The sequence below is a fragment of the Nyctereutes procyonoides genome, unplaced genomic scaffold (genome assembly GCF_905146905.1).
Source record: "Nyctereutes procyonoides isolate TBG_1078 unplaced genomic scaffold, NYPRO_anot_genome, whole genome shotgun sequence".
NCBI classification, from domain to species: Eukaryota; Metazoa; Chordata; class Mammalia; order Carnivora; family Canidae; genus Nyctereutes; species Nyctereutes procyonoides.
The window spans coordinates 38,600,659-38,626,372 of NW_026575048.1; the positions used below are offsets into that span (position 1 = coordinate 38,600,659).

At 39.4% G+C, this 25,714-nt stretch overlaps 1 protein-coding gene and 1 pseudogene across 2 annotated transcripts in view; both read right to left on the reverse strand.

Moving 5' to 3' along the window:
- The window catches only part of KDM3A (lysine demethylase 3A), a 53,819-nt gene extending 50,098 nt beyond the window's left edge, over positions 1 to 3,721 (reverse strand). Inside the window, exons 1-2 of one of the 2 annotated variants that reach the window (XM_055327118.1) lie at positions 3,644 to 3,721; positions 2,780 to 2,995 (exon numbers count right to left, since the gene is read on the reverse strand). In XM_055327118.1, the coding sequence (XP_055183093.1) occupies positions 2,780 to 2,965 (186 nt within the window). In that variant the 5' untranslated portion in view covers positions 2,966 to 2,995; positions 3,644 to 3,721. Of the gene's footprint in view, positions 1 to 2,779; positions 3,199 to 3,643 lie in introns of those variants that run through there. The other variant, XM_055327117.1, reaches the window with a different exon arrangement.
- The window catches only part of LOC129510835 (transcription elongation factor A protein-like 4), a 242,900-nt pseudogene that overhangs the window by 118,825 nt on the left and 98,361 nt on the right, over positions 1 to 25,714 (reverse strand).

The window sequence follows — 25,714 nt, forward strand, 5'->3', positions numbered from 1 at the left end:
GTCCAAATACTTCAGCAAACACTACATGCCAAGCAGTGTTCTAAGTGCTAAGAATATAAAGGCCCACTAAAGACAGTGCTTTAATCTCACTCTACCTGAATATTAAAAAGCCTGGTGTTTAAAATCTAGAGACAAACTTAGGCAAGTTATTTAACTTCTTCAAGCCTCTTTTTCTAACACTAAAAAATATGGTTTATTATCTAGGATATTTTTCAGAATTAAATAAGGTGCCACATAATAAGCACTTAACCATCATTATGTCTTCACCTTGACTCTCTGTAACCAACAACTAAACATATTGTATCTCAGTGAGTGACTTTGTTATAAACTCTCTCTCAAGGTGAAACAAAGTTAACAAGCCTTGGCCTCATTACATCATCTTCAACTAATAGCGAAACAAACTAGACGAACGTGTACTTCTAACACCAAACCAGTTGCATACAACTGGAATTGTATTCATTTATACTCATCTTAGACCCCAGTCTCACTCCAACCTCAAAAACTCAATACCTTAAGCTCAAGTGCAAGCATGGTCTTAAGTTACTAGCTCCTGCCTGCATTTCCCCAAGCACAATTTAGTTCTAGAGTTTTGAAATTCTATGTTTTTGCTAACACAATATGCCCTTAAACTTAAACCATCTGCTACTCAATTAAGGAATGTAATGATAAATCATGACTACATAAAAGAAATCAAGTAATTTCCACCTTACATGAAGGCTGAATTTCAAAGTCTGCAGGTAAAGCAAAAATCAACTACAGTTAAAATTGTTCTTGAAATGAAAATCCCTGTTTATCATCAGGTGAGGCACCTTAGTGCAATGGAAAAGACACAGCCAAACCTAAATTCAAATTCTCCCTCCATCACTGGGCAGCTAATTATGCAAATCTGGGCAAGACTCTTTTTCCCAAATCTATTTTTCTCATTCTGCAAATGGGAGTTATTACCACCACCTCAAAGACTGAGGGTGGCAGAAAAGTGGAAATTAAAAAGAATACACAAAAAGGACCTCCTAGATTGCCTTCTTAATCCAACAGGTCTATAATTAGGTCCTGTTGGGGAAGAGAACACCTAGTCTGTCATCATCTGCCAAAGAACTAAAGACTCAAATCTTGTTTCCATTCAAATCAGATAAAAACAAATGCACTAGAAAAATTTTTACTTGGCAGGTGAAATAAACCACAACAACTATGATTGAAATCTGGTACACAAAGCCCACTGTATGGAGAAAGATTATTAGCCTAAAGCAAATAGGTTCGCCCACAAAACTCCATTTGCTGGGAAGAATGAAAAGGAGAAAAACCAAACTTCACAGTGTATGACAGTTCTTTTGTGGCACAGGGAGCATACTGGTAAAGATGGTGGTTATCAAAACTCCTGGGTGAGAACACAGGCTATGCCAATTTCTAGGTATGTGACCTTGGTAAGATACTTAATCTCCCCAAGCCAGATATTTTTGTCTGTAAAATGCAGCAATATTAGTACCTACTCCCGAAGAGCTGCTGTAAGGATTAATAAGATCATGGCTATGAAGTGTTCAGTATCATGCCTGGCATATGGATAAGTGTCAACAGTCACTCCTTTTCAATATGAAGACAACACAAGCTGAAAACTTTAAAAATGTATGAACACATATTCTTTTCCAACAATCCTTTGCAGACTAAACCTGGTTTTGGCATGTACTGTCACCTTCAAGTGTTCAAATGAATGATGTGTCAGAAATCAACATGTATTCAACTGCCAATGCTAAAACTTCCTCCCAATCTGAATATAGTTTTCAAGAAAAAGCAGTAATGACCAAGTGAAGATGCTGAAACATATCCACTACCCAGGGTGGAAATCTCTTCTGTTCTAGCAGGCTTCCTTCAAGTTATCACCACTTTGGAGTCTTTGTTAGGGACCTTTCTTTCTCCAGTTATTTTTGCACAAAGGAGTCTTTGTTGGTAGAATAGCTTCCTTACTGGTTGTTCCCAGACAATCCTTTGCCACCAAAAATTTTCTATTAGCACAATTAGAATTCCACCTCTTTTTGAAAAGATGTAACTGAAAACGGTTCTGAGTGTCATTTTGATTAAAAATCACTGTCCACACTTGTACTAGTTTCTCTCCCTCCACCCAAACACCAAAGTGGAATATATTTCAAAGCCATTCCTCTAACACACCATATAAGGGTCGGCTCCACCCCCGCCCTCCATATATGGTCAAAGCCCACACCTACCTACGGACTCCTCACAGAAAAGACCTGGAACCCACTTCCACCGTGACCCACCATATACGGACAAGTACCCACCCTAATATGCCAAACAGAACTAAGCTCCTCCCTCTTCATTCACTTCATTTCCAACAAGTCTGAAAGTTTAACAAGTTGGCGGAAGAAATCAAGAGGAACAAACAAACAAACCAACCACCCGAAAGCGCTAGCCATCAATTCTTAATGATTCCTCACATCATCTATCTACCTGACCAATCTTAATATTCACGATACTCCCCCTTCGGAGGAGTAATCATACAGTCCTATTAGGGCACAGAGCGGGCAACAGCGAAGCGTGTCTGAGCAACCCCAAGGCCGTCATTAAACACAGGCAACTGTAGGCCAAACACACCTCGGTTCTACACAACCATTTCAAAGACTTTCAAGGTCTCGTTTTCTGCACCTTCAGATCAGATGCCAACTTTCTGATCGCCCTTTCAGAAAAGGGGAGGGGGGCCCCCCCGCGGGCTGTCTCGTTACCAAGGTAACTACAAAACGTCCGACAGCTGAGGCCCGGGAGCTGATTTTACCTTCAGGTCCTTCTTGGTAACGTCCGTGTGGGAGACGGCTCGAATGGTCCCCGAGACCCAGGGCCACTCGGCGACGCGCTCCACGTCCCAGCTGTCGTGGCCGCCGTCGCCGCCGTCGGCTGCGGACAGACTGAGGAATCGCTTCCCCACCAATACTGGCCAACTTTCTCCGAGCGTGAGCACCATGGTTTCCACGCCTGCAGGAAGGGCTCCTCCCTGCAAAAATACAAAAACAAAATGCAGTGGGGGCTGCCGGTGGGAGGGGGTCGGGAAAAGAGGACGCGGGGGAAGCGGCGGCGGAGGGGCGGACGGATGGGTCCCAATCCCGCTCGGCTGACGAGACCCCAGGCGGCGGCGGCGGCGGCGGCGGCGGCGGCGGCGGCCGGTGCGAGGGAGGACTCAACCCCCGATCTCCACACTGGCGTCCTCCCCCGCCCCCCGGATCCCTCCCCCACCGCAAACACGGGCCCAACCGCCGCGTGACCCTCGTTCTCCCAACTTTCGCTTTTCCAAAACCTTAAACCTAAACGAGGAGGGAGTGAGGGGAGAATTATCTGCAGCCTAAGTGGATTTTAAAGTGTTGCCCCCCCGCCCCCCCACTCCGGGAAAGAAAAGGCCCGAAGCGAGGGCCCCGTCTGGGGCGGCCGCGTCCCCGCCCCGGGCGGCCCCACGGGAGGGGCCGGCCCGCGGTTCCGCACTTGCCCCGCCGCCCCGCCCCGCCCCGACACGGCGCTCTCCCGGCCGCCGACCCCCGGGCGTCCGTCGCCCCGGCCTGCGCCGCGGCGCGGGGGCGGCGGGGCCGCGGGATCGGCGCCTTCATCTTTCTTCCTCGTCTCCCCTCAGCCGAGGCCGCGGCGCTCTTACCCCGCCTCCTGCCTCCCTGAGTCACCGGCGGCTGCCGCCGTTTCCAGCCGCCCAGCTCTAGCTCTGACTTGGTTCAAGAGCTCTCACAAGACACGCACAGCCTCTCGGGTCCGCCCCCTCGGAGCCGCTTCCGCCGCTCATTGGCCCCGGCCAGGAAGCTGGGCGAGGCTCCTGGGTAAACAGCCCGTCGCCATTGGCCGGCCTGGCGCAGGCGGGGCGAGAGAAAAAAACAATTCCTTGGCTGCCTCCTCCCTCTCCCCTCCCCCTTCCGAGCGACTCCCGGACGACCCCCATTAGGTTAAAGTACACAGAGCGTGAGCGAGAGATCCCTCCGCCATAGCCATTCTTTCCATTTGTTGCCTACGGCATGCAAAAGAGTCCCGCGAAATCGCTTATCAACTTTAGGGCCCAGAGGAAAACTGCAGGGGTGCATAGATAAGACTGAATGACGAGCCCCAGGGCTGTATGTGCCTATCGGATTGCTCTTCAGTTGCGTGGGCTGTCGACGGAAGATGGGCTTTCCACTTGGCGGAAGAATCTCACAGGAAAGGGGTGAGGGCGGTGCAGAGTCAGCGGGGGAGGGAAGGGACGGGAACGTGCGGTTTCAAGCGTACTCAGCTAGGGGGCGGAGCCACCGGGCTCTGGAGGCTCTTGCGCAGGCGCTTCGCGAAGCAGAGGCTGGAGTTTGGGCTGCTGGGCGAAATGGCCGCGGGAGGCGCAGGCGCACGTGGTGTTATTCGTGGAACGTCTGAAGTCCGCCATTTTGAAGGAAAAATGAAGAAAGGCATGGAGTCATTGGGAAATGACGTTCATTGAATCTAGAGCAAGAGAGGCCATTCAGTACAATGCAGAATGGGATTTCTTTTTTTTATGTAAAGGGAAGAGAAGATATTATGAGTCTTATATAGAAATTGAAAGACTAGATGAAGGCCATAATGATGCAAGAAATAGGAAGAGGTGACTTTGAAGGACAAAGGAGAAAAAAGGTGATTGTGTCTATTGGACCCGAAGTTTTTTTTGGCTGAATGAAGAAGAAAGAGAATGAAGGAATTGAAGACCCCTTGTTTAATAAAGGCTAGAGCTTGACATGACATCACATTTAATCCTTAAGATAAATGAAAATTAAGTGAATAACTCAAGGTCCCAGCTTTACAAGTGTGAAACTGGGAATCAGAAGAAGTTCAGAAAGGTTTTCAAGGGGTTATAGATACAGGCTAATTCCAGGTATTGACCTTTAACATATATGTTCTGACTATATGACATTCAGTACATTTTTAAGTCTAAATACAAATTGTAGAATTAAATTGGGTTTATAATTCACCGACTATTAGGAAGGGGGGAAATGGAACAAAGAAAACCTATCCAGTCCAAAAAAAAGCCAGAAATGAGAGCAAGAAGAGAAAAGGAAACAAGATGGAAGTACAGTAAATAGAAAAAAATAAGACGAGAGAAGTAAGTCCAAACATCAGTATTTACAATAAATATAAATGGGTTAATTTTACTCGTAAATTAAAAAGACACACTGGATTAAAAACAAAATCCAGCTATAACTTGACTGCAAGCAAGCTCCAACAATGACACAGAAAGCTTGAAAATACTAGGTTAAAGGATGGATATAGCAATGTTAATATAATTGAAAAGAAAATCAAAAGAAAAAAGGATTATATAGGGATCCCTGGGTGGCGCAGCGGTTTGGCGCCTGCCTTTGTCCCAGGGCGCGATCCTGGAGACCCGGGATCGAATCCCACGTCGGGCTCCCGGTGCATGGAGCCTGCTTCTCCCTCTGCCTGTGTCTCTGCCTCTCTCTCTCTCTCTCTCTCTCTGTAGCTATCATAAATTTAAAAAAAAATTTAAAAAAGGATTATATATATATATATATATATATATAAAAGATTTACTTATTTATTTATTCATGATATACATAGAGAAAGAGAGAGGCAGAGACACAGGAGGGGGGAGAATCAGGATCCATGCAGGGAGCCTGACACGGGACTCATCCTGGACTCTGGGATCGTGCCCTGGGCCAAAGACAGGAGCCAAACCGCTGAGCCACCCAGGGATCCCTGGATTTTATATTAATAAAGGATAAATTCTACAAATATACACCCGAACTCCTGTCACTCTAAGAACATAGCTAAGACTAAATATTAGAATTATGGGAAATTTTTGACAATTTGTAATAGAAGCAGAAGATACAAATATATAACTACCCTGGAAATAGGTATCTCAGATTTTAAAAATAAGTGGGGGTATGGAGGACTTTGATTACATAATTAACTATTAATTGGAAAAACAATCACTAGGGATGAGTTCTACCAAGGTTCAAAGAGCATATAATTCCTATGTTATACTTGTGATTCCAGGACATAGGAAAGATGGAAAAATATCTGAAGCATTTTATAAAACTTGCAAAACTCTAGTATCAAATCTGGGCCAGGAGAATATAAAAAAGGAAAAGTTTAGGTCAATGAGGCTCATGAACATAGATGGAAAAGTTTTATATACAATATCAGCAAACTGGGACATCTGGGTGGCTCAGTGGTTGACATTCTGCTTTTAGCTCAGGTCTGATCTTGGGGACCTGCGATCAAATTCCATATCAGGCTCCCAGTAGGGAGCTTGCTTCTCCCTCTGCCTATGTCTTTGCCTCTCTCTGTGTCTCATGAATAAATAAATAAAATCTTAAAAAAATAAAATTTATCAACAAATTAAAACCAGTATTTTTTAAGTCACCATGATTAATTAGGATTATCATATGAATACAAAGATATTTCAAGATTAGAAAATTACTACAATTCACCAAATCAGGTTAAAAGAGAAAAATCATATGTTCATTTTAGTAGAGGCTGAAAAGACTAAACATTCCTATTGTACACTGAACTACCTAGAATGTCACGAATGTTAAGAGACACACATAGTTATACTAATGATTTTTTTAAATAATGTTAAACTTCCCAGAGACTTATATCTACCCTAGAAAAACACCCACAGATTTAAACTAGGAGACATCAACAAGTGTGTTCATTTCAGCATTGTTTGTGGTTGTAAAAACTTCAAAATCTAAATGTTCTTCAGTTGGGGAATGAATAAATAAAATGAACACATGGAATGTAATACATCTAATAGAAAGCTGTAGAGCATTTGGAAATGAATTATATTTATATTCTTTTAGTGAAATATATTTAGATGTACCAATAAGGATAGATTAGCAAAACACATTTTGGATGAAAAAGAAAGTCGCATTTCATAATATTGGAAAATGTGCGCCAATGGTATATATGTTCTATGAAACATATACTTAACCTCATGATAATAGTTGAGGGGCACAGTAGAATTGGGGGTATTGGTCAAAGGTGATTTAGCATTATTTGTAATTCTCTCACTTTTGTAAGGCAGATGTATTCATGTTGCTTTTGAAAGTTAATTTTTTAAAGATTTATTTATTTATTTGAGAGAGAGAGATTGAGTGCATGAACAGGAGGAGGGACAAGGGAAGAGAGAAAACCCACAAGCTTGATCCCAGAACCCTAAGATCATGACCTGAGCCAAAACTGAGTAAGCCGCCCAATCAACTGAGCCACTCAGGCACCCCTGAAAGTTAATTTTCAAGTCCTATGAATGGTTTCTACTACATTAACACCCAAAAGCATTTATGCCAAGTTGTTAAAGCTAATATTAAGAGTGAAAAAGTTGGTGCAATATAAAAAATTTTTAAAATCAAAAGAATTGCTATTTCTTTAGCATCTACTGGAACATACAATGAGAAAAAAGGAACTATTTATGATCTTGAAAACTAAAAATACTTAAGAAAAAAATAAGGTGAAATCAATAAAACGTATATGAGGAAAACTGTAAGACTTTACTGACAGACATAATAGAAGATTTGAAAAGTTCTGTTTCCTTATATGACTTGGTAAAAATGTCGATTCTCCTTAAACTACAATATGATGAAAGAACCAAAATAGAAATATAAAATTGTTGGGAATATATAAGCAGATCCATGCATATATAAAAAATTGGTTTATGATTAATACAGCATTACAAATGAGTGTAAATAAACTAGTCAATATATGCTTTAAGTTATATGGATCAAAGAGCTAAATAAAAATTTAGTAATTAAAATTTATTTCCCTTTCCTTCTCCCTTCTCTTTCCCTTCCTCTTCCCGGACATTTCAGTCCTAAAGGCAGTAAGAGTGCAAAGTGAAGTATGACTTCATAAGGACAGGTTGCCTGATATGGAATGATCCAACTAGAAATAGTAAAGAGTAGTAGCCTGGCATGGAGAGGGAGAGCCCAAGTTGGGTGAAAAAGGTAGACACACAGAAGGTGAGCCCAGCAAAGAATATCTAGAGCCCAAGTGAGGTGAGGAGAGCATTCATGAATGGGAGTCACCTAGGGTGATATGTTAGAGTCCAATCAGGGTGAAGAGACTACCCACATTGGGAGGAAGCCTGGCACAGGGTATTAGAGCCTAAGGAAAGTGAGGAGAGCATTCACACAGGGATCTGCAAAAGATGGTGAGAAGACCAAGAGAGATGTTTCAAGCAGGAGGAGAACCAGGAGAGAGGGCATCCTGGAAAGAAAGCAGGACGGAATACCAATTTGGAGAACTATTCAGAGAAATCAAAAGATATGCTGAGGTCAAGGCAGATAAAGAATGGAGCAGCAAGTTATTGACACTTCCAACACATATGTTAGCCTGGAGGTATTATCAGAAATCCCTTCTACTGGTTAATAAGCTCCAGCATACATATACCTTCCAGTCAAAATCCTGTCACTAGGGGATCCCTGGGTGGCGCAGCGGTTGGGCACCCGCCTTTGGCCCAGGGCGCGATCCTGAAGACCCGGGATCGAATCCCACGTCAGGCTCCTGGTGCATGGGGCCTGCTTCTCCCTCTGCCTGTGTCTCTGCCTCTCTCACTCTCTCTCTCTGTGTGACAATCATAAATTTAAAAAAAAATCCTGTCACTAACCAGTTGAGTTGACTTTTACCCCAAAGGACATCAGAAATTTCTAAAAGTCTTTAAGAAAGTTAGCAACTAGTAATATAGAATTCATTTGGATCTTGATTCCTCAACTGCAAAACAATTAGAATACAATATTTCCTGTCTAAATCTCCTTTCCTTGAGCACATGGGTGGCTCAGTTAGTCAAGCATCAGATTGTTGATTTCAGCTCAGATCATGATCTCAGGGTCATGAGATTGAGCCCTGCATCAGCTCTGCCCTTGGTGTGGAGCTTGTGTAAGATTTTCTCTCCTTCTTTCTCTGCCCCTCTCCCCTACTGCTCATGGATGCATACACACACAAACACACACACACACACACACACACACACACTCTAAAAATAAATAAATAAATTTTTAAAAATTAAAAAAAATCTTCTTTCCTTAAGTAGGACAAGAATGGTGTGTTTATATGAAAATGTAAATATCTTATGCTATTTCTGTTAATGCAGTGCACCTGTGACAATTAATGAAACAAACAGAACATCAGTACTAAGCTCCTTGCTTCTTTTTTATAAGGACTTTTCCTGTTCACTCACATCTAGAGAAATGCACAGACACTACGTGAACAGTTTCATTGGTTTTACAAAGGCCTACATCCATATAACCTACACCCCTACAAAGATATGGAATAGGGATCAGCCAACTGCAACCCACAGGCTAAATCTGGCCCACCACCTACTTCTCCAAAGCCTGTGAAAATTGGTTTTTACATTTTTTTCAAGGTTTGAAAAAATTCAGAATAATATTTTATGACCATAAAATTATATAAAATTCAAGTTTTAGTGTCTATAAATAAAATTAGGACACAGCCAATCCATTTGTTCATGTTTTATCTATGACTAATTTCATGTTACAATGGTAAAGTTAAGTAGTTACACTAGAGATCACATGAACCTCAAACCTAAAATATTTACTCTCCATCCCCTTACAGAAAAAGTTTGCCAAACCATGGTAGACAACATTCCATCATCCTTGAATGTTTCTAAGTGCTTTTCTCAAGTCAATACTCCTGCCCAGAGTAACCTTTGTTCCAATTTATATCCACATAAATTGGCTTTGCCTGTTCTTGAATTTTATTTAAATGACATAATACAGTATGTACTCTCATGCCTAGCTTCCTTTACTCAGCATGTTTTCAAGATCCATCCATGTCATTACATCTATAAGATGTTTACTCCCTTTCATTGATAGTATTCCATTGTCTGAATATGCTTTAGTTTCTAAACCCATGCTCTGTTGATGGATATCTGAACAGTTTTCAGTTCTTGGCTATTATGGGTAATATAATTATGAATCTGTTTGACTTTAAGTCTACTAAGTTTTATTTTTGTTTGTCTTATCTGTTCTGCCTTTATATTTTCTATATTTTAACTCTGCTATTCCTTATTCCTTCCTTCAAAGTCAACTTTTGGCCAATATAATTTCTCTTCAGCTTAAAGAACTTTTATAATGGATTAATGATTTTTCAGCAATTTAGATAGCATAAGGTTCAATCAAAGGAATAATGTAATAATATGCACTGTGCAATTCTGCCCACCTATAATACTAAGCCAAGATTGATATATACTCCACTTAGTTTCATTACCTGGGGTTTCCATATGTGTGATTTGATCAACAAAAAGAAAATATGTACACAATGTCAAGCTGTTTTTCTTTTTTGTTTTTAAGAGCAGCTCAATGATTTGGGGAGTATCTACACTATAGAGAACATAAGGGGAAAGATACAAAATGGTATTCAGCACTGATGTCAGGACTCATCTCACAGTTACAACTAATAATATTAATTTTTAGATTATTCATTTTGTTTTAGAACACACACCAAAGCCATCAATTTAACTTGAGGTATATAAGCAATACATATACAATTGTATGAAGAATACTTTCCATAAGTAACTACATTTAAAAATGTTAAAAACTGAGTAGCAGTGCTGATTTGTGTTTTGACTTAATGGAATAAGAGGAGACCAACATTCAACTAGAAAGGATTATACTGATAGTAAAGTTCTTAAATATGTCTTCCTCTCCCATTGTGCTTACCACAAGCTAAACTATGCTCTGTAAGGATTCATTATGAGAAAAATGTCAGTCACAGCTTTAAGACCTTCTTTGGAAGGAACTAATAAGAAAGAAAGTTGGAAGGTGAGGCTTCATCTTTGTTTTCTTTTTTTTTTCATCTTTGTTTTCAAGTAAGTGATCTTAATTTTTCTTCTCACAGAATAAGTTTAATTTGGTTTATTGTAAATATAACCAAATGATTAGTTTTTGAAGCCCTTCATATAGAACCCAGCACTTCTTTTATACTGATGAACTTCTTTTAGTAGATCTTACAGTACAGATCTGCTGAGATCAATTATTTCAGCTTTTGTCTGTTTAAAAACTCTTTAATTTCACTTTCATTTTTGAAGGCTATTTTTGCTAGATATAGAATTCAGGATTGACAGGATTTTTTTCATTTAAAATTAAAGATGCCAATATATTGGTCTCTGAATTATTTGAGAGAAGGTCAAGACCAGGACTAAGGCAAGATAAGTGAGGTATTTGCTGAGGTACACAAAGAGACAGCATCCATAAATGCTGTGCTGAGCTATTCTGGAATCTGAGGGAGAAGGAAAAATCAGTAATACCATCTCTATCATTATATAAAATTTTTAGATTTTGCTTATTATGGATTTTTTTGCATAACTTTGTTTTATAAATATTTCATTAAAATGTTATTTATCATAATTGCTGAGTTTTGGGGGTACCCCTTTTTTGTGCCAAGGGCAAGTTCCTCATTTGCCTCATTTGTTTCACTCTAGTCCTGACCTTCTGGTATCAGAATATTTAACAGGACTTGGAATCTGAGTGTCTGGAAGATTCATCTTCCTTTTCTTCATCTATCCACAGATGTCAGCAGATCCTGTGTGACTGTATTTCAGGGGGTCCTGTTGAGTTTTTCTATCTCCTCCGAGCACCAGATATTGCCTGATACTCAGTGTAAGGCCAGGAATGCTTGTGGGGTTTCTTCATGGGGGCTCTCTGAGATTGCTTGTCTCTACCCACTGGGAAACTGCTCCTTCATATTCAGTGTAAGGCCCAGAGTGATTTTCCATTCTCTCATTTCACACTCAGACATCAACAGGCCTAACACATTTGTGTTTCAGAGAGGTCTCTCAAATGGCCTGTCTTAAACTTTCTTCTGAGAAGTCAGTGAAAAGGTCTATGGAAAAGAGTTGGCAGTTTGGTTCAAATTCCCCAGTGTCTTCACATTCTGAGAATTCTAAATGGTCATTCTAGACCATTTAGACCAAATGGTACACATCCTGTCTTTAAAATTTATTTAAAATTCAGCTATGTTCCTCTTGCCTGCATCCACAGATGCTTCCTTCTGCTGTTTCTGCTACTCTACTACCATGAATGAAATCATCCATGGACTCTTTTCTCCTAAGAAGGCTTGCCATTTCATGGATTTTCATTTATTAGTTTTTGTTTGAGAGCTTCTAATGGACTTAACCATGATTCTGTAGATTACTCAGCTCATTCTCATCATTACAGTGGGAATAATATTCTCTTAAAGATTTCTACATCCAAAGTAGAAAGCAAAAGGCAATTGTTTGCTTTTATTACTCTTTTGATAACAACTGGGCTGACTAGAGCCACTGTTTGAAACTTTTGGCCCTTGGGTGACCATGATCCCTGATATAAAGGCCTTTGACTCAGTCTTGAGCCCAATATTTATGCATTCCCTGCATTTAAATCGGGCATGCCTGCCTTCTCATTCAAAGATTCTGCCTGGGGATTTTTGTATCCTGTCTTATTTTTCTTTGAATCTATGCTTACTATACTTACTAGTTAATAGCAGTTGCTCAATAAATATTGAGTTGACCCTTAACAGTTTGAATCTATTGCTTCCAAATTCCTTGCTGATTCTTCTTACATGTATACTCTGAACCAACTTCCTTCTTTACACAGTTCTCCCCAGGTTATCTGAGTACTTGCTTTTTTCTCTGTAACGCCCAGGATCAATTTATAACTTAGTGGACATGACCAGGCATGGCTGCGAGGAACCAGAGATACCAGGAAGATCTGTGATATCAGATGTGCCAGGAAGATTTCTCAGTTGAACACAGCAAAACCACAGAAAAGTCTGTCCACATATACACAATAGGAAAAATCAGGGAGGCTTGCCATTCAAAGACAGGGAACAAATATCTGGAAGGAAAAAGGGAGAAGGCAGGGCAACATGCCTAATTGAACCAGATAGAATTCACCAGTGAAGTCAGCTAGTCCTCGGGTTTTCTTTGCTGGTTTTTGATTACTGATTCGCTCTCTACTTATTATAGGTCTGTTCAAGTTTTATATTTCTTCTTCACGCAATTTTAGTGGTTCGTATGTTTCTAGGAACTTGGCCATTTCACGTAGGTTATCTGTTTTGTTGGTGTATGATTTTTCAGAGTATTTTCTTATAATTATTTTATTTCTTTAAGGTTCGTAGTAATAGCCCCACTTTCACTTCTAATTTTATTGAATCTTTTTTTTTTCTTGGTTACTGTAGCTAAAGGTTTCTCATTTTGCTGCTGTTTTTCAACGAACCAACTTTTGGGGTCATTAACTCTCCCTAGTGTTTTCTAATCTTTATTTCAATTATCTCAAATTGTTATTATTTTCTTCTTTCTGATAGCTTTGGATTTAGTTTGTACTCCTTTTCCTAGTTTCCTAAGGTGTACAATTATTGATTTGAGATCTCTTACTTCCCTCGTGCATATATTTTGCTGCATGCTCTAAGTTTTGGTATGTTGTCTTTTTGCTTCCATTTGTCTCAAAATATTTTCTAATTTCCTTTGTGATTTCTTCTTTAACCCAATGATTATTTAAGAGTGTTGTTTAATTCATACTTCATAAATTTTCTTATTTTTCTTGTGTTAATGATTTATAAGTTTATTTTGTTGTGGTCGAAGATTATGCTTTGTGTGGTTTCAATGCTTTTAAATTTATTGAGACATTTTGTGGCTGCTGCTATTCTGGGAAGTGGGGGATAATGGTTAGGTAAGTAAAAATCCCAAACAATGCTATATTACAAAAAGTTAGTAGCTTTTTTCGCCATTTAGCATTCCTCTGGTTGTTTTTATTATGTTCTAGAGTTCTGCAAAAGTTCATTCAGTTTTTACGAATTTAATCATTACTTTAAAAGAGGAAAACAGTTTTAAACCTCCCTACTCTTCCATTCAGTCCTTAATGATATTTTGATTTTCATGCATTTTATTTTTACATATATCATAAGCTCCCAAATACATTTTTATTATTTTAAGTCAATTATCTATTAAAGAGATTAAAATAATAGGAAAAATCTTAGATGTTTACCCACATAATTACCATTTCTGGGTTTTTTTCATTCCTTTATGTCAATCCAGGTTTCCATTCAGTATTTTTTTTTCTGCCTGTAGAACTCCCTTTAACATTTCTTGTAGTGTCACTATGCTAGTGAGTTTAAGTAATTTGATTATTATGTACCTCAAGATAGTTTTCTTCATGTTCTTATGCTTGGAGTTCTTAAGTTTCTTAGATCTGTAGATTTACAAATTTCAAATAATTTTCAAAGAAACTGATCATTACTTCAAATGTTTTTGTTTTATTTTCCTATCTTCTTTCTCATACTCCAATTGCACATATATTGGGCCCACTGAAATTGTCCCACAGCTATTTGATGCCCTATTAAATCATTTTTCAATCTTCTCACTCTTTTATTTTAGACCATTTTTATTGCTATGTCTTCAAGCTTACTAATTTTTCTTCTGAAGTCTGCTGCTAACCTCTTCCATGGTGTTTTTAATTTCAGATATTGTTTTTTATTATCTCTAGAATTTTAACCTGGGTCTTTTGCATATTTTTCATGTCTCTTCTTCACATGTTTCTGCTTTCCTCTTTCTCCGTCATCATATGGGATATATTGATAATAACTGTTTTAATGTCCTTGTCTACTGATTCTATCATCCATGACATTTATGGTTCTGTTTTAATGGATTTATGTTTCTTCTCATTGTGAATGGTATGTCTGGTGGGTTTTGAACAGATGCCAGACTTTGTGATTTTTGCTTTGATGGATCCTAGATATTTTTTTGTATTCCTACAAACAGTCCTGAGTTTTGTTATAGTGTTTTATCACACTATTGAGGCAATTAGCCTAAGGCTTATTTTGCTCTTCTGAGAACTTTACCCAATGCCCCATGAATGTTGATGTATTTTACTCTTCCTGGTACAATCATTGGCTATTTCTGGTTCTCTGCAAGCTCTGTTGATTGTGCTTCTTTCAGATAGTTATTTCCCTAGTTCTGGGTAGATTACTTATGCATATGCTCTGGGTATTTAGAGCATTTAGCTAACCACTCAGCAAGGACCTTTTACGGTTATCCAGAACCCTTTTCTTGTGCAGCTCTTTCCCCTCTGGTACTCTGCTCTGTGAATTTTAGCTGCTGCTTTAGCCACCCCAATATCCTAATTCTATCTGTTCAACTGAAGGAAACCCAGGGCTTGGCCTGAACTATGGCCTAAAAACTCTCAAAAATGTAAGCTTAGGCAATTGTAGGGCTCATCTCATTTGTTTCCCCTCTTTCAGAAGTCATGGTCTTGCAACACATAATGTTATGTTTCAAACCTATTATTTCATATATTTTGTCTGTTTTTTTTTTATTTGTTTCAGGCAGGGGGTAAATCTGGTTCCTGATATTTCATTTTTCCAAACCATAATTTCACCAAACATACAATTCAGATCAGTGGAGAAAAAGATGAATTATTCAATAAATGTCATCAACACATCTTAATCAGAGTCCTAATTTGCAATCATAGAATCCAGCTGAGATAGTTTAACAGAAAAGAAATGTATTAAGCAACATTAAGTAGATTAAAATTGTCTCTAGAAGGGTCACTGAGTTAGGCTTTGAGGTAAAGCATTTGAAAACTAAGTTAGCGGGCAGTCTTGGTGGCTCAGTGGTTTAGCGCCACCTTCAGCCCAGGGCCTGATGCTGGAGACCCAGGATCGAGTCCCACATCCAGCTCCCTGCATGGGGCCTGCTTCTCCCTCTCCCTCTGCCTGTGTCTGTGCCTCTCTCTCTCTCCCTCTCTGTGTCTCTTATGAATAAATAAATAAAAATCTTCAAAAAAGAAAAGAAAACTAAGTTAGCCTGTTTAACAGCTCACAGGGATGGTTGCAGCACTTCTAGTGTTGGCACCACACTTTACAGCATAGATGTGTTGTTTCTGCTACTGACTTCTTATCTTTCTGCTGTGCTTCATTACCTTCCTCAGGAACTATATTTAGGTAGTAGGACCTGCTTCCCCATGATGCTCTTTAACAAATCACGACCTCACTTGCACATGCCTAGTTGATGAGGCCTAGGTCATGTGCTTTTCTCCTACCCACAACAGAAGGTGGGGAATTGAAAGTTGCCTCATACTTTGAGAAGGCAGGGCAAATAACATGAAAACATTCCCAAATACAGAAATGAGATTCAAATCACATTGGGTGGCCACATATATGGCAAATGATGCCACAGCAAAAACTGGATTGCCATCTGAAAAAAGATAAAGTTGAATCCCTACCTCATATTTTACACTAGAGGTTGAAAGATTTAAGCAAGAAAAAAATAAACTGTAACAATACTAAAAGAAAACTAAAAAAATTTTAAAATAATTTACTTTTTTTTGCATCTCTAGCTTCTAATCAAATATCTAAGAGCTTACAGATTTAAAATAAACAGCATTGAAATAACCAATGAAATGAACACAAATCCAATTCAATGACTCTGCCTTAGAAGTAAACTACACTAATAGCATCTGGGAGGTGTTCCAAAGATTCTACAAAGCTTCCCATCTGTATGACCAAGTATCCATAACCAATTGACTGCATTTCTGGGTCCAACCCCCTCAGGTCTCTACTTTTGTTATCATGTACATCTCCCACAGAGCCTTTTAGCCTCTAAAAACTTTCTGGGGGTGAAAGGATCTTTCTCAATGGAGCTATTAACAGTGATACTGAAAGTTCTTAATTGCACTGGTGAAACAACAGACACAAGGAGAGACACTTGTACAGTGGAAATAACAAGGGCTTTGACTCATGCATGAGCCCTGGGTCATGCCCTGGCTCCATCATCCATCATTTACTGGATGATTGGGCACATTACCTAATCTCAGTTTTCTCACAGATAAGATTGCTCCAGGAAGACCTACCACACACAGTTTATATATATATATATATATATACATATATATGTATAAAATTAATTCACATAATATATATATACTTATATATAATGTTATTTTCATTAATTAATGAAAGTTAATATTCATCATTCATTATTATTCATTAATGAAAATAACATAAATACATTATTTTCATGAAATAAGAGATGTTTTAGTTATGCATATTTTAATGCATACATATGCCCAACAGTATTTATAAAATTGATTTTAAAATAGCAAAGTAGAGCAGCCCGGGTGGCTCAGCAGTTTAGTGCCGCCTTTAGCCCAGGGCCTGATTCTGGAGACCCAGGATCGAGTCCTGTGTCGGGCTCCCTGCATGGAGCCTGCTTCTCCCTCTGCCTGTGTCTCTGCCTTTCTCTCTCTCTCTCTCTCTCTCTCTCTCTCTCTCTCTCTCTGTGTGTGTGTGTGTGTCAGTAATAAATAAAATATTTTAAAAAAATAGCAAAGTATCATAGCACTTTCCTTTGGAAAATGAGGAAAATCATCCTTCTAAAATGACAAGGAAGACAGGGTTTGCACTGTAGAAAAGGATCAGGTACATAAGGCACAAAGTGTCATACATTTTATACTATTAAGGACTCAAAGTTGAACTGATGAGACCAAAAGGTTAAGAAAATTAAGATAGTAAAATGTTTTCACTGTTAGTGATTTTTAACAGTGATAGCCTTTCAGAACTCCACCTGATTTGCCTAAAGTAAGAGAGGTATTCCCCTCATTTCTTATCACAAAGCTCTGGAAAGTAAAACTGGTTTTATCCATTTCATATTTAGGGAAACACAGGTTTCATCCTTGCTGGTTTAGCAGGAGCTATAGGGAAGTTATACCTAATCTTTGAAAGTCAAGGAAATACCAAACTGTGGAAGGAGCCTCGGTGTCCATCAAAAGATGAATGAATAAAGAAGATGTGGTTTATGTATACAATGGAATATTACTCAGCCATTAGAAATGACAAATACCCACCATTTGCTTCAACGTGGATGGAACTGGAGGGTATTATGCTGAGTGAAGTAAGTCAATCGGAGAAGGACAAACAGTGTATGTTCTCATTCATTTGGGGAATATAAATAATAGTGAAAGGGAATATAAGGGAAGGGAGAAGAAATGTGTGGGAAATATCAGAAAGGGAGACAGAACATAAAGACTCCTAACTATGGGAAACGAACTAGGGGTGGTGGAAGGGGAGGAGGGCGGGGCATGGGGGGTGAATGGGTGATGGGCACTGAGGGGGGCACTTGACGGGATGAGCACTGGGTGTTATTCTGTATGTTGGTAAATTGAACATCAATAAAAAATTAATTTATTAAAAAATATAAATAGGGATCCCTGGGTGGCGCAGCGGTTTGGCGCCTGCCTTTGGCCCAGGGCGCGATCCTGGAGACCTAGGATCGAATCCCACATCGGGCTCCCGGTGCATGGAGACTGCTTCTCCCTCTGCCTATGTCTCTGCGCCTCTCTCTCTCTCTCTCTCTCTCTCTCTGTGACTATCATAAATAAATAAAAATTTAAAAAAATAAAAAATAAATAAAAATAAAAAATATAAATAAAAAATAAAAAGTCAAGGAAATATTTATGGGAAAAAATATTGAATAAACCACCTTAAATATTTTTTTCTGTTTAAACATCTTCTTACTTCCAAAAAAAAGTATATTTTGGCTTATTTGACTTAACTGAATTTGGTTGTTAGAACCAATAATAAGGCAGATTTGAAGACATAGTTGCCATGATGAGAGGCTCTAGAAAAGTGGAATACTCTCATTGGCTCACTTTATCTGCCATGTGGCATCTTCAAAACCATCTTTTATACTACTACACACCTGCTAGAATGGCCAAACCCCAAAACACTGACAATATCAAATGCTAGTGAGAATGTGGAACAATAGAAATTTTCACTCATTGCTAGCAGGAATGAAAAATGGTATGGACACTTTGGAAGACAATTTGGCAGTTTCTTAAGAAACTAAGCACATTCTTACTGTGGGATCCAGCAATTGTGTTCCTTGATAATTCCCAAAGGAGTTGAAAACTTATGTCCACACGAAAACCTGTGCATAAATGTTTATATCAGCTTTATTCATAATTGCCCAAACTTGAAAGCCATCAAGATGTCCTGCAGCAGATAAATGGATAAATAAACTGTGATATATACATATACCCAGTCAAGTACTTGAAAAGGAATGAACTATCAAGCCATGAAAAGATGTAGAAGATTCTTAAATGCATATTACTAAATAAAAGAAGCTAATCTGAAAAAGTTACATTCTGTATAATCCCATCTGTATGACATTCTGGAAAAGGCAAAACTATGGAGATAGTAAAAAGGTCAATGGTTGCTGGGGATGGGGGTGTAGTAGAGACAGATGAAAGGATAGAGCATATAGAATTTTTAAGGCAACAAAAATAGTATGATACCACAGTGACGGATACATGTCATTCTACAATGTCATATACATTGTACATAAAATGTACAACACTAAGAGTGAACATAATGTCAACTACGGATGATTATGATGTGTCAAGTGCAGGTTCATCAGTTGTGACAAATGTATCATGGTGGTGGGGAATGTTGGTAAAGTCAGATAATTCCTATTCACCTTTGAAACACAGCTCCAGTATCATTTTTTCTGACCCTCCCAGGGTAGGCTTCAAGCCTTCATTCTCCTGCTCTCAACACTCAGAGATTAGGGTGGGTGTGTGGAGAGGGGGAATAGTCACCAGAGAGGGTGATGAATGCTATATGATGGGGGAAGTAGAGGCTTCTGTCCGAGCCCCAGTTTTGTGGAAGAAGTGACCAACTGTTAGGCAGGCAAAGAGGGAATGGAGAGACAGTTTTAGGCCACAGAAAGAGCATGTCCAAAGGCTCAGAGTAAGGAGGCTAAAGAGTTGTACTGGACCAGATAGAAACGGAAATAAGGTGCTGCATAATGTTTTGAAATATTTAACTCCTTTATTCTCCCCAAATTTCTCTCTTTCTCATTCTCCTATGAAAGTCCCCAAGCCCATACTATTAAACTCAGGAATAACATAATTTGTTGGCAGAAGTGAAGTGGATCGCTTTGAAGTAGAAGCTTTAAGAACTAGCCCATGGTCTCCACATTTCCTTTCCCTTAGCCACAATGGCCTACAATATTCCATATAGAGGCTGCTCCATAAGCATGGATCCTGAAGTGAAAAGAACATAGCCTAGTCCTCAAAAACCATGTAGCATGGGGGAGAAATAATCTTTGTTGCCATAAGCCATTGAGATTTGGGAGTTATTTGATACTGCAGCAGAACCTAGCCTGTCCTGACTGATATACTCACTTATTAGTAATACATATCTAACCACTAAGCAGGGTTACTGAGATTCTGGGGCTCAAACTTGGGCAGTATGCCTGCAGTTATTACACTCATAGCAATATATAACACTGTCTCTTCATTTATTATTATTATTATTTTAAACTAGATCATGTATTGTGACTAATCATTGAAATCCTTAAGATGAACTGGATCCTGCAACATCTGCTCTCTTGGGTTTATGTGTTATTCCTTTTTTTTTAAGATTTTATTTATTCATGAGAAACACAGAGAAAGAGAGAGAGGCAGAGACATAGGCAGAGGGAGAAGCAGGCTCCTTGCAGGGAGCCTGATGTAGGACTCAATCCCGGGGCTCCAGGATCACGCCCTGAACGAAAAGCAGACGCTCAACTGCTGAGCCACCCAGGCGTCCCTAGGTGTTATTTCTTCATGGAATCCATGCCTAAATCAGCAGCATACAATCTTTAGATGCCTCATTTGACTAGTGCCAGTGGTGTTTCATCTTTGAACCTTAGCGCTCTAGTTATACCTTCTCATCTACTTGGTAGGAAAGCCACATTTGCCACAGGTCAACTGAGGATGGTAGACCTTAAAGTCAAAGCAGCGGCACAACATGTGTGTCTCATTGCCATGCTTTCCAAATCATTGCTTTCTCTTTGTCACTGTGCTTCTGCAGCTGAGACCAAAGAGGCCCAAAGAGTAACACTGCCTCTTTATATAAACACAAGAGTTGCAGCACGCAGCAACTCAAACAACATACACAATTTTCTTTTTGATAGTTTGACCTCATTTCTGTTTCAAGCCTCTATTCCATCAGGGTGCTATAAACTCCAGTGTAGAGTTGAATCTAAAATACTATATCCTGAACATACTTCTAAGATAGTAGATACAGATTTACAGAGAGTGACCTTCCTAATTCCCATTGCTCCTTTGATTAGACTTATCCTCTGACTTCCATCATATTCTGAGTAAAACCCAACCCTTACCACAGCATGTACCTCCCCTTGGGCTGGTCTGCCACTCTTCTGGTCTCTTCTTCTACCTCCTAGTATCATCCACACAGGCCTTCAGCCACTTCCCAGACTCACCAGCTGGCTCCCAAGTAGAATGGGATGCCACCTGCAGTTGAATCTGGAACTCTGTTCTCCTGATCTTCCCATGACAGGCTTCTCCTACTCATGTAGATCTCAACTTAGCATTTATTTCTTAGAAGGCCCTTTCCTGAAAAACCCTTCTCTGAACTGCCCCCCCTTCCCCCCACCTCCCATGAACACGTTTATTTATGGAATTTATCATTACCTGAATTTATCCTGTTGATTTACTTACTTGTTATCCATCTCTACCCTCTTTCACACACCAGACAAAGAAGAAATATGTGTCTTATTAACTATAGAAAACCTGGTGAAAACTCTGCAGAAAAGGGTTTTGACACATGGTAATTGCTCAATTTTGGAAATATTATCAATATCTTAAAGAGTCTTGATACATATTGTCAAAATGCTTTCCAAACAAATGGGACAAGTTACATTCTTTTCCTGCACTCTTAATAGTATTGGATAAGGTTTACAAATTTTGATTTTTGCTAATTTGCTATTGACCAAATTTGAATCTGATTGTTTAGAATCTGCTTTTCTTTGATTACTAATAAGGCCGAATATTTCTTACCCTTTCTCTAAAAATTGTTTATTCATATCCTTTTTCCACTGATCAGTTAGGGAGCTACTGTTTGTCATCTAACTTATATGCCTTCTTATTATAAAAGCTGGAATTTTAAAGATCAGTGACCTTTTGTGAGCTTGAATCTATTTTAAAATATATCACTGAAAGCCAGGATGAACACATGCACACAAAAATGGTTTGTTTTGTTTTGCTCATTTGTTTGTTTTCATTATGGGGGGTACATCCCTAGTTAATAAGCCATGTCAAGGGGATTATTACAGGGGTAAACAAAAAACTTTTCACAATATAGTAAAATAGAGATAGGAAGCTACAAAGTGAGTCTGGTGGATAAGCAGACAGAAGCCCTAGAGCAGACTTCAAAGTAAGATTGAAGGTGAGTTCCAAAGGAATTGCAAATCAAGGTCTCTATATGAGACCATCATTAGATGAAGTTACAATTAATAATCTTAAGGCTAAGTTAATAGGTAAAGTAACTATTACTTCAAATTATTGTTTATTAATTCATTTAAATCATGCTTATTAAATCTGTACACATGAGCCATTTTAATGAAAAGTTGACTTGGTGGGTATTTTGTAACTGCCCCTCCAGATTTGCCCCCTCCTATTTCTGTGCCCAAGAAGACCAGTCCTCAAATTGGAAAGGAGATTGGGAGGTAGGAGGAGAGAGCAGTTGGGAGTGTTTATTCCCCAATCTCTTCCTTCCCTGCTGGACTCTGATTTAACTACATTCCTTTAGTGGAGGTCATATCTCCTGCTGGGTGGCACTCTCCTACAACCACAGCTGTTCCTTCCGGGGGCCCCAGTAACCTCTTCTTCCTTTTGTTCCTTGAGAGGAGGGGTGAGGAGCATGATGGCTCTACATTATTGCCAATGATCACTGTCCTTGTAGTCAACCTTAACCCTGTCCTCATCCCATAGATAGTCACTTCATTACATGCTCCTCAGTTATCCCACTTGAACCTGCCATTTGCTGCCAGGATCTTGACTGATAAAGGATGTTCCTTATTTAAAAGGAAAGGAGGAAGGAAGGAAGGAAGGAAGGAAGGAAGGAAGGAAGGAAGGAAGGAAGAAAGGAGCATAAAATTAATAGTTAGTTGTACTACTACCAATTGGTGGAAGTATAACGTATACAGAGAGGAAATAATCTCTTAAAAATTAGCCTTACAAACCTCAACAATGACAAACTTGATGATGTATCTCCCTGTTTTCCTTGCACAGCTCTCTCTACTTCCATTGTGTCTTTATTTCCTGTACCTCTCTTTGTTATGTATGTTGGCAAAGACAACTAGTTGTCTATGCGTATCCATTATCCTCTTTTAGTAATGAGTCTCCATGTTTTAGCTGGGTCCATAGCTGTCCAGGTCAAGGTTAAGTTTCTGAGCCTTCCCTATAACTAGATGTGACTAAGTGTTGCCTCGTAGGACATGAACAGAAACCAGAGATGTACCTCCAGGTCATGCCTTTAAAGGGCAGTCATGACCACCACTTTCTCCTCTCCCCTTCCTCCTGGATGGAGTGTTATAGGGTGACCAACAATTCCTGCTTGTACAACTTCCTGAGACTCAGGACTTCCTGAGCTAAAACTTGGGAAGGTCTCAAGTAAACCAGGATAAGTTGGCCACCCTAAGTGTAAATGTGATGGTAGATACTGGAGTAGCCATTTTGGAAGCTATTGAAGCACTGGCCCTCTTACACCATTGAAAAATATACTCTTGGGACACCTGGGTGGCTCAGCAGTTGAGCGTCTGCCTTTGGCTCACGGTGTGATCCTGGAGTCCCAGGATCGAGTTCCACGTTGGGTTTCCTGCATGGAGCCTGCTTCTCCCTCTGCCTACGTCTCTGTCTCTCTCTCTCTCTCTCTCTCTCTCTCTATCTATCTATCTATCTTTCATGAATAAATAAATAAAATCGTTAAAAAAAATAGAAAAATATACTCTTAGTTTGTTCAGGCTATTATTATTTTGGTTTCCCTTACAGTGCTAAACCTATATCCCAACGAATTCATATTTTTTCTTTTTTTTTCTTTCTTTTTATCTTCTCCTCCTCCTCTCCTTATTTGTCCCTCTCTCCATTTTTGTCATCTTCCCCTTGAGAGCACATACTCCTTACTGGAATATGGTAATATTTTTCATTAAATTTACTTAAGTTTTATTTATATTGTATTTTTAAAAGATGGCCCACTAAACACATAATAACCATATGACCTTGTAATCCCACCCTTAGCTATGTACATACCCAAAATAATTGAGAATAGATGTTCAAATAAAAACTCATACATGAATGTTTATTGCAGCATATTCATGGTAGTCAAAAGTTGGAAACAATCCAAATGTCCATCAACTGGTGAATGAATAAATAAATGTGCTATATCCATACGATGGAATATTATTTGGCTACAAAAAAATAATGAAGTACTTATACACACTACAATATGGATGGACTTTGAAAATATTGTGCTAAGTGAAAGAAACAAAAGACCAGATATTGTATGTCTCCATTTATATGAAATATCTGAATATGACATTCTACATAGACTGAAGTAGATGAGTGATTAAGGAGAAGGAAATGGGGAGTGACTATTTAATGCATACAGGGTTTCTTTTTGCAGTAATGAAATTGTTCTGGAACTACATAGTGGTGATGGTTGAACAACATTGTAAACATATTAATTTCACTGAATTGTACAATTTAAGATCGTTGAGATGGGATCCCTGGGTGGCGCAGCGGTTTAGCGCCTGCCTTTGGCCCAGGGCGCGATCCTGGAGACCTAGGATTAATCCCACGTCGGGCTCCCGGTGCATGGAGCCTGCTTCTCCCTCTGCCTATGTCTCTGCCTCTCTCTCTCTCTCTCTCTCTCTCTGTGTGTGTGTGTGTGTGTGTGACTATCATAAATAAATAAAAAATTAAAAAAATAAGATCGTTGAGATGATGAACTTTATGTTCTGTGAATTCTGTGCACATACACACACAAGTTTATATAAGTGGTGCTGTGAAAGTTGAGGAAGCTGGTTGAGTTTCCTTCCTTCCTCCAATAGGTTCTTCTCACTGTTTTACCTTGCTTATGAATTCCTAGAGAGCTAGGGCAGTAACATACCCACAACACAGTGTTCCATCGACTTTCACCACAAACCACCGGGCCCCACTCCTCCACTCCCTTTTTTTGGGAGGGCTCTCTGTTTGCCCCTGTACTGGATACTGGGCACTGGACTCCATTTGCAAATGTCAAAAATCAGGGGAATATTCTCAACTGCAAAGGTCTAACATGGTAGAAGTTCCTCTGAGGTAGATGTGAATGATCCATCCCTAATATGAGTTAGGGACCTTAGGATGGATACTAGGTTAATCCTTATAGGGGATATGGTAGACAGAATAATAGCCTCCTAAAGACATCCATGTCCTAATCCCCAGAACCTGTTAATAAATTTTTTATATGGCAAAAGGATTCTGTAGATACGATTAAGTTAAGGATCTTGGATGGAGAAATTATCCTGGATTGTCCAGGTGACCTGCTGTAATCAGAAGTCCTTGATGGGGGTATGGGAGTGGTTGATTCAGGAGGGTCAGAGAAGGAGATTGTGACTACAGAAATGGGTGAGAGATGGGGATGGGGGAGGGAGGGAGAGAGAGAGAGAGAGAGAGGGAGAGAGGGAGAGAGGGAGAGAGGGAGAGAGAGAGAGAGAGAGAGAGATGGCTTCCAGAGGCTAGAAAAGACAAGGAAACAGATTCACCCCTACAGTCTCCAGAAAGAATTTGGCTCTGCTGATACCTTGATTTTAGGATTTCTGAGCTCTAGAAATGTAAGATAATAAATTTGTGTTATTTTAAGCCAAAAAGGGGGGGGGGTGGCATGGTTG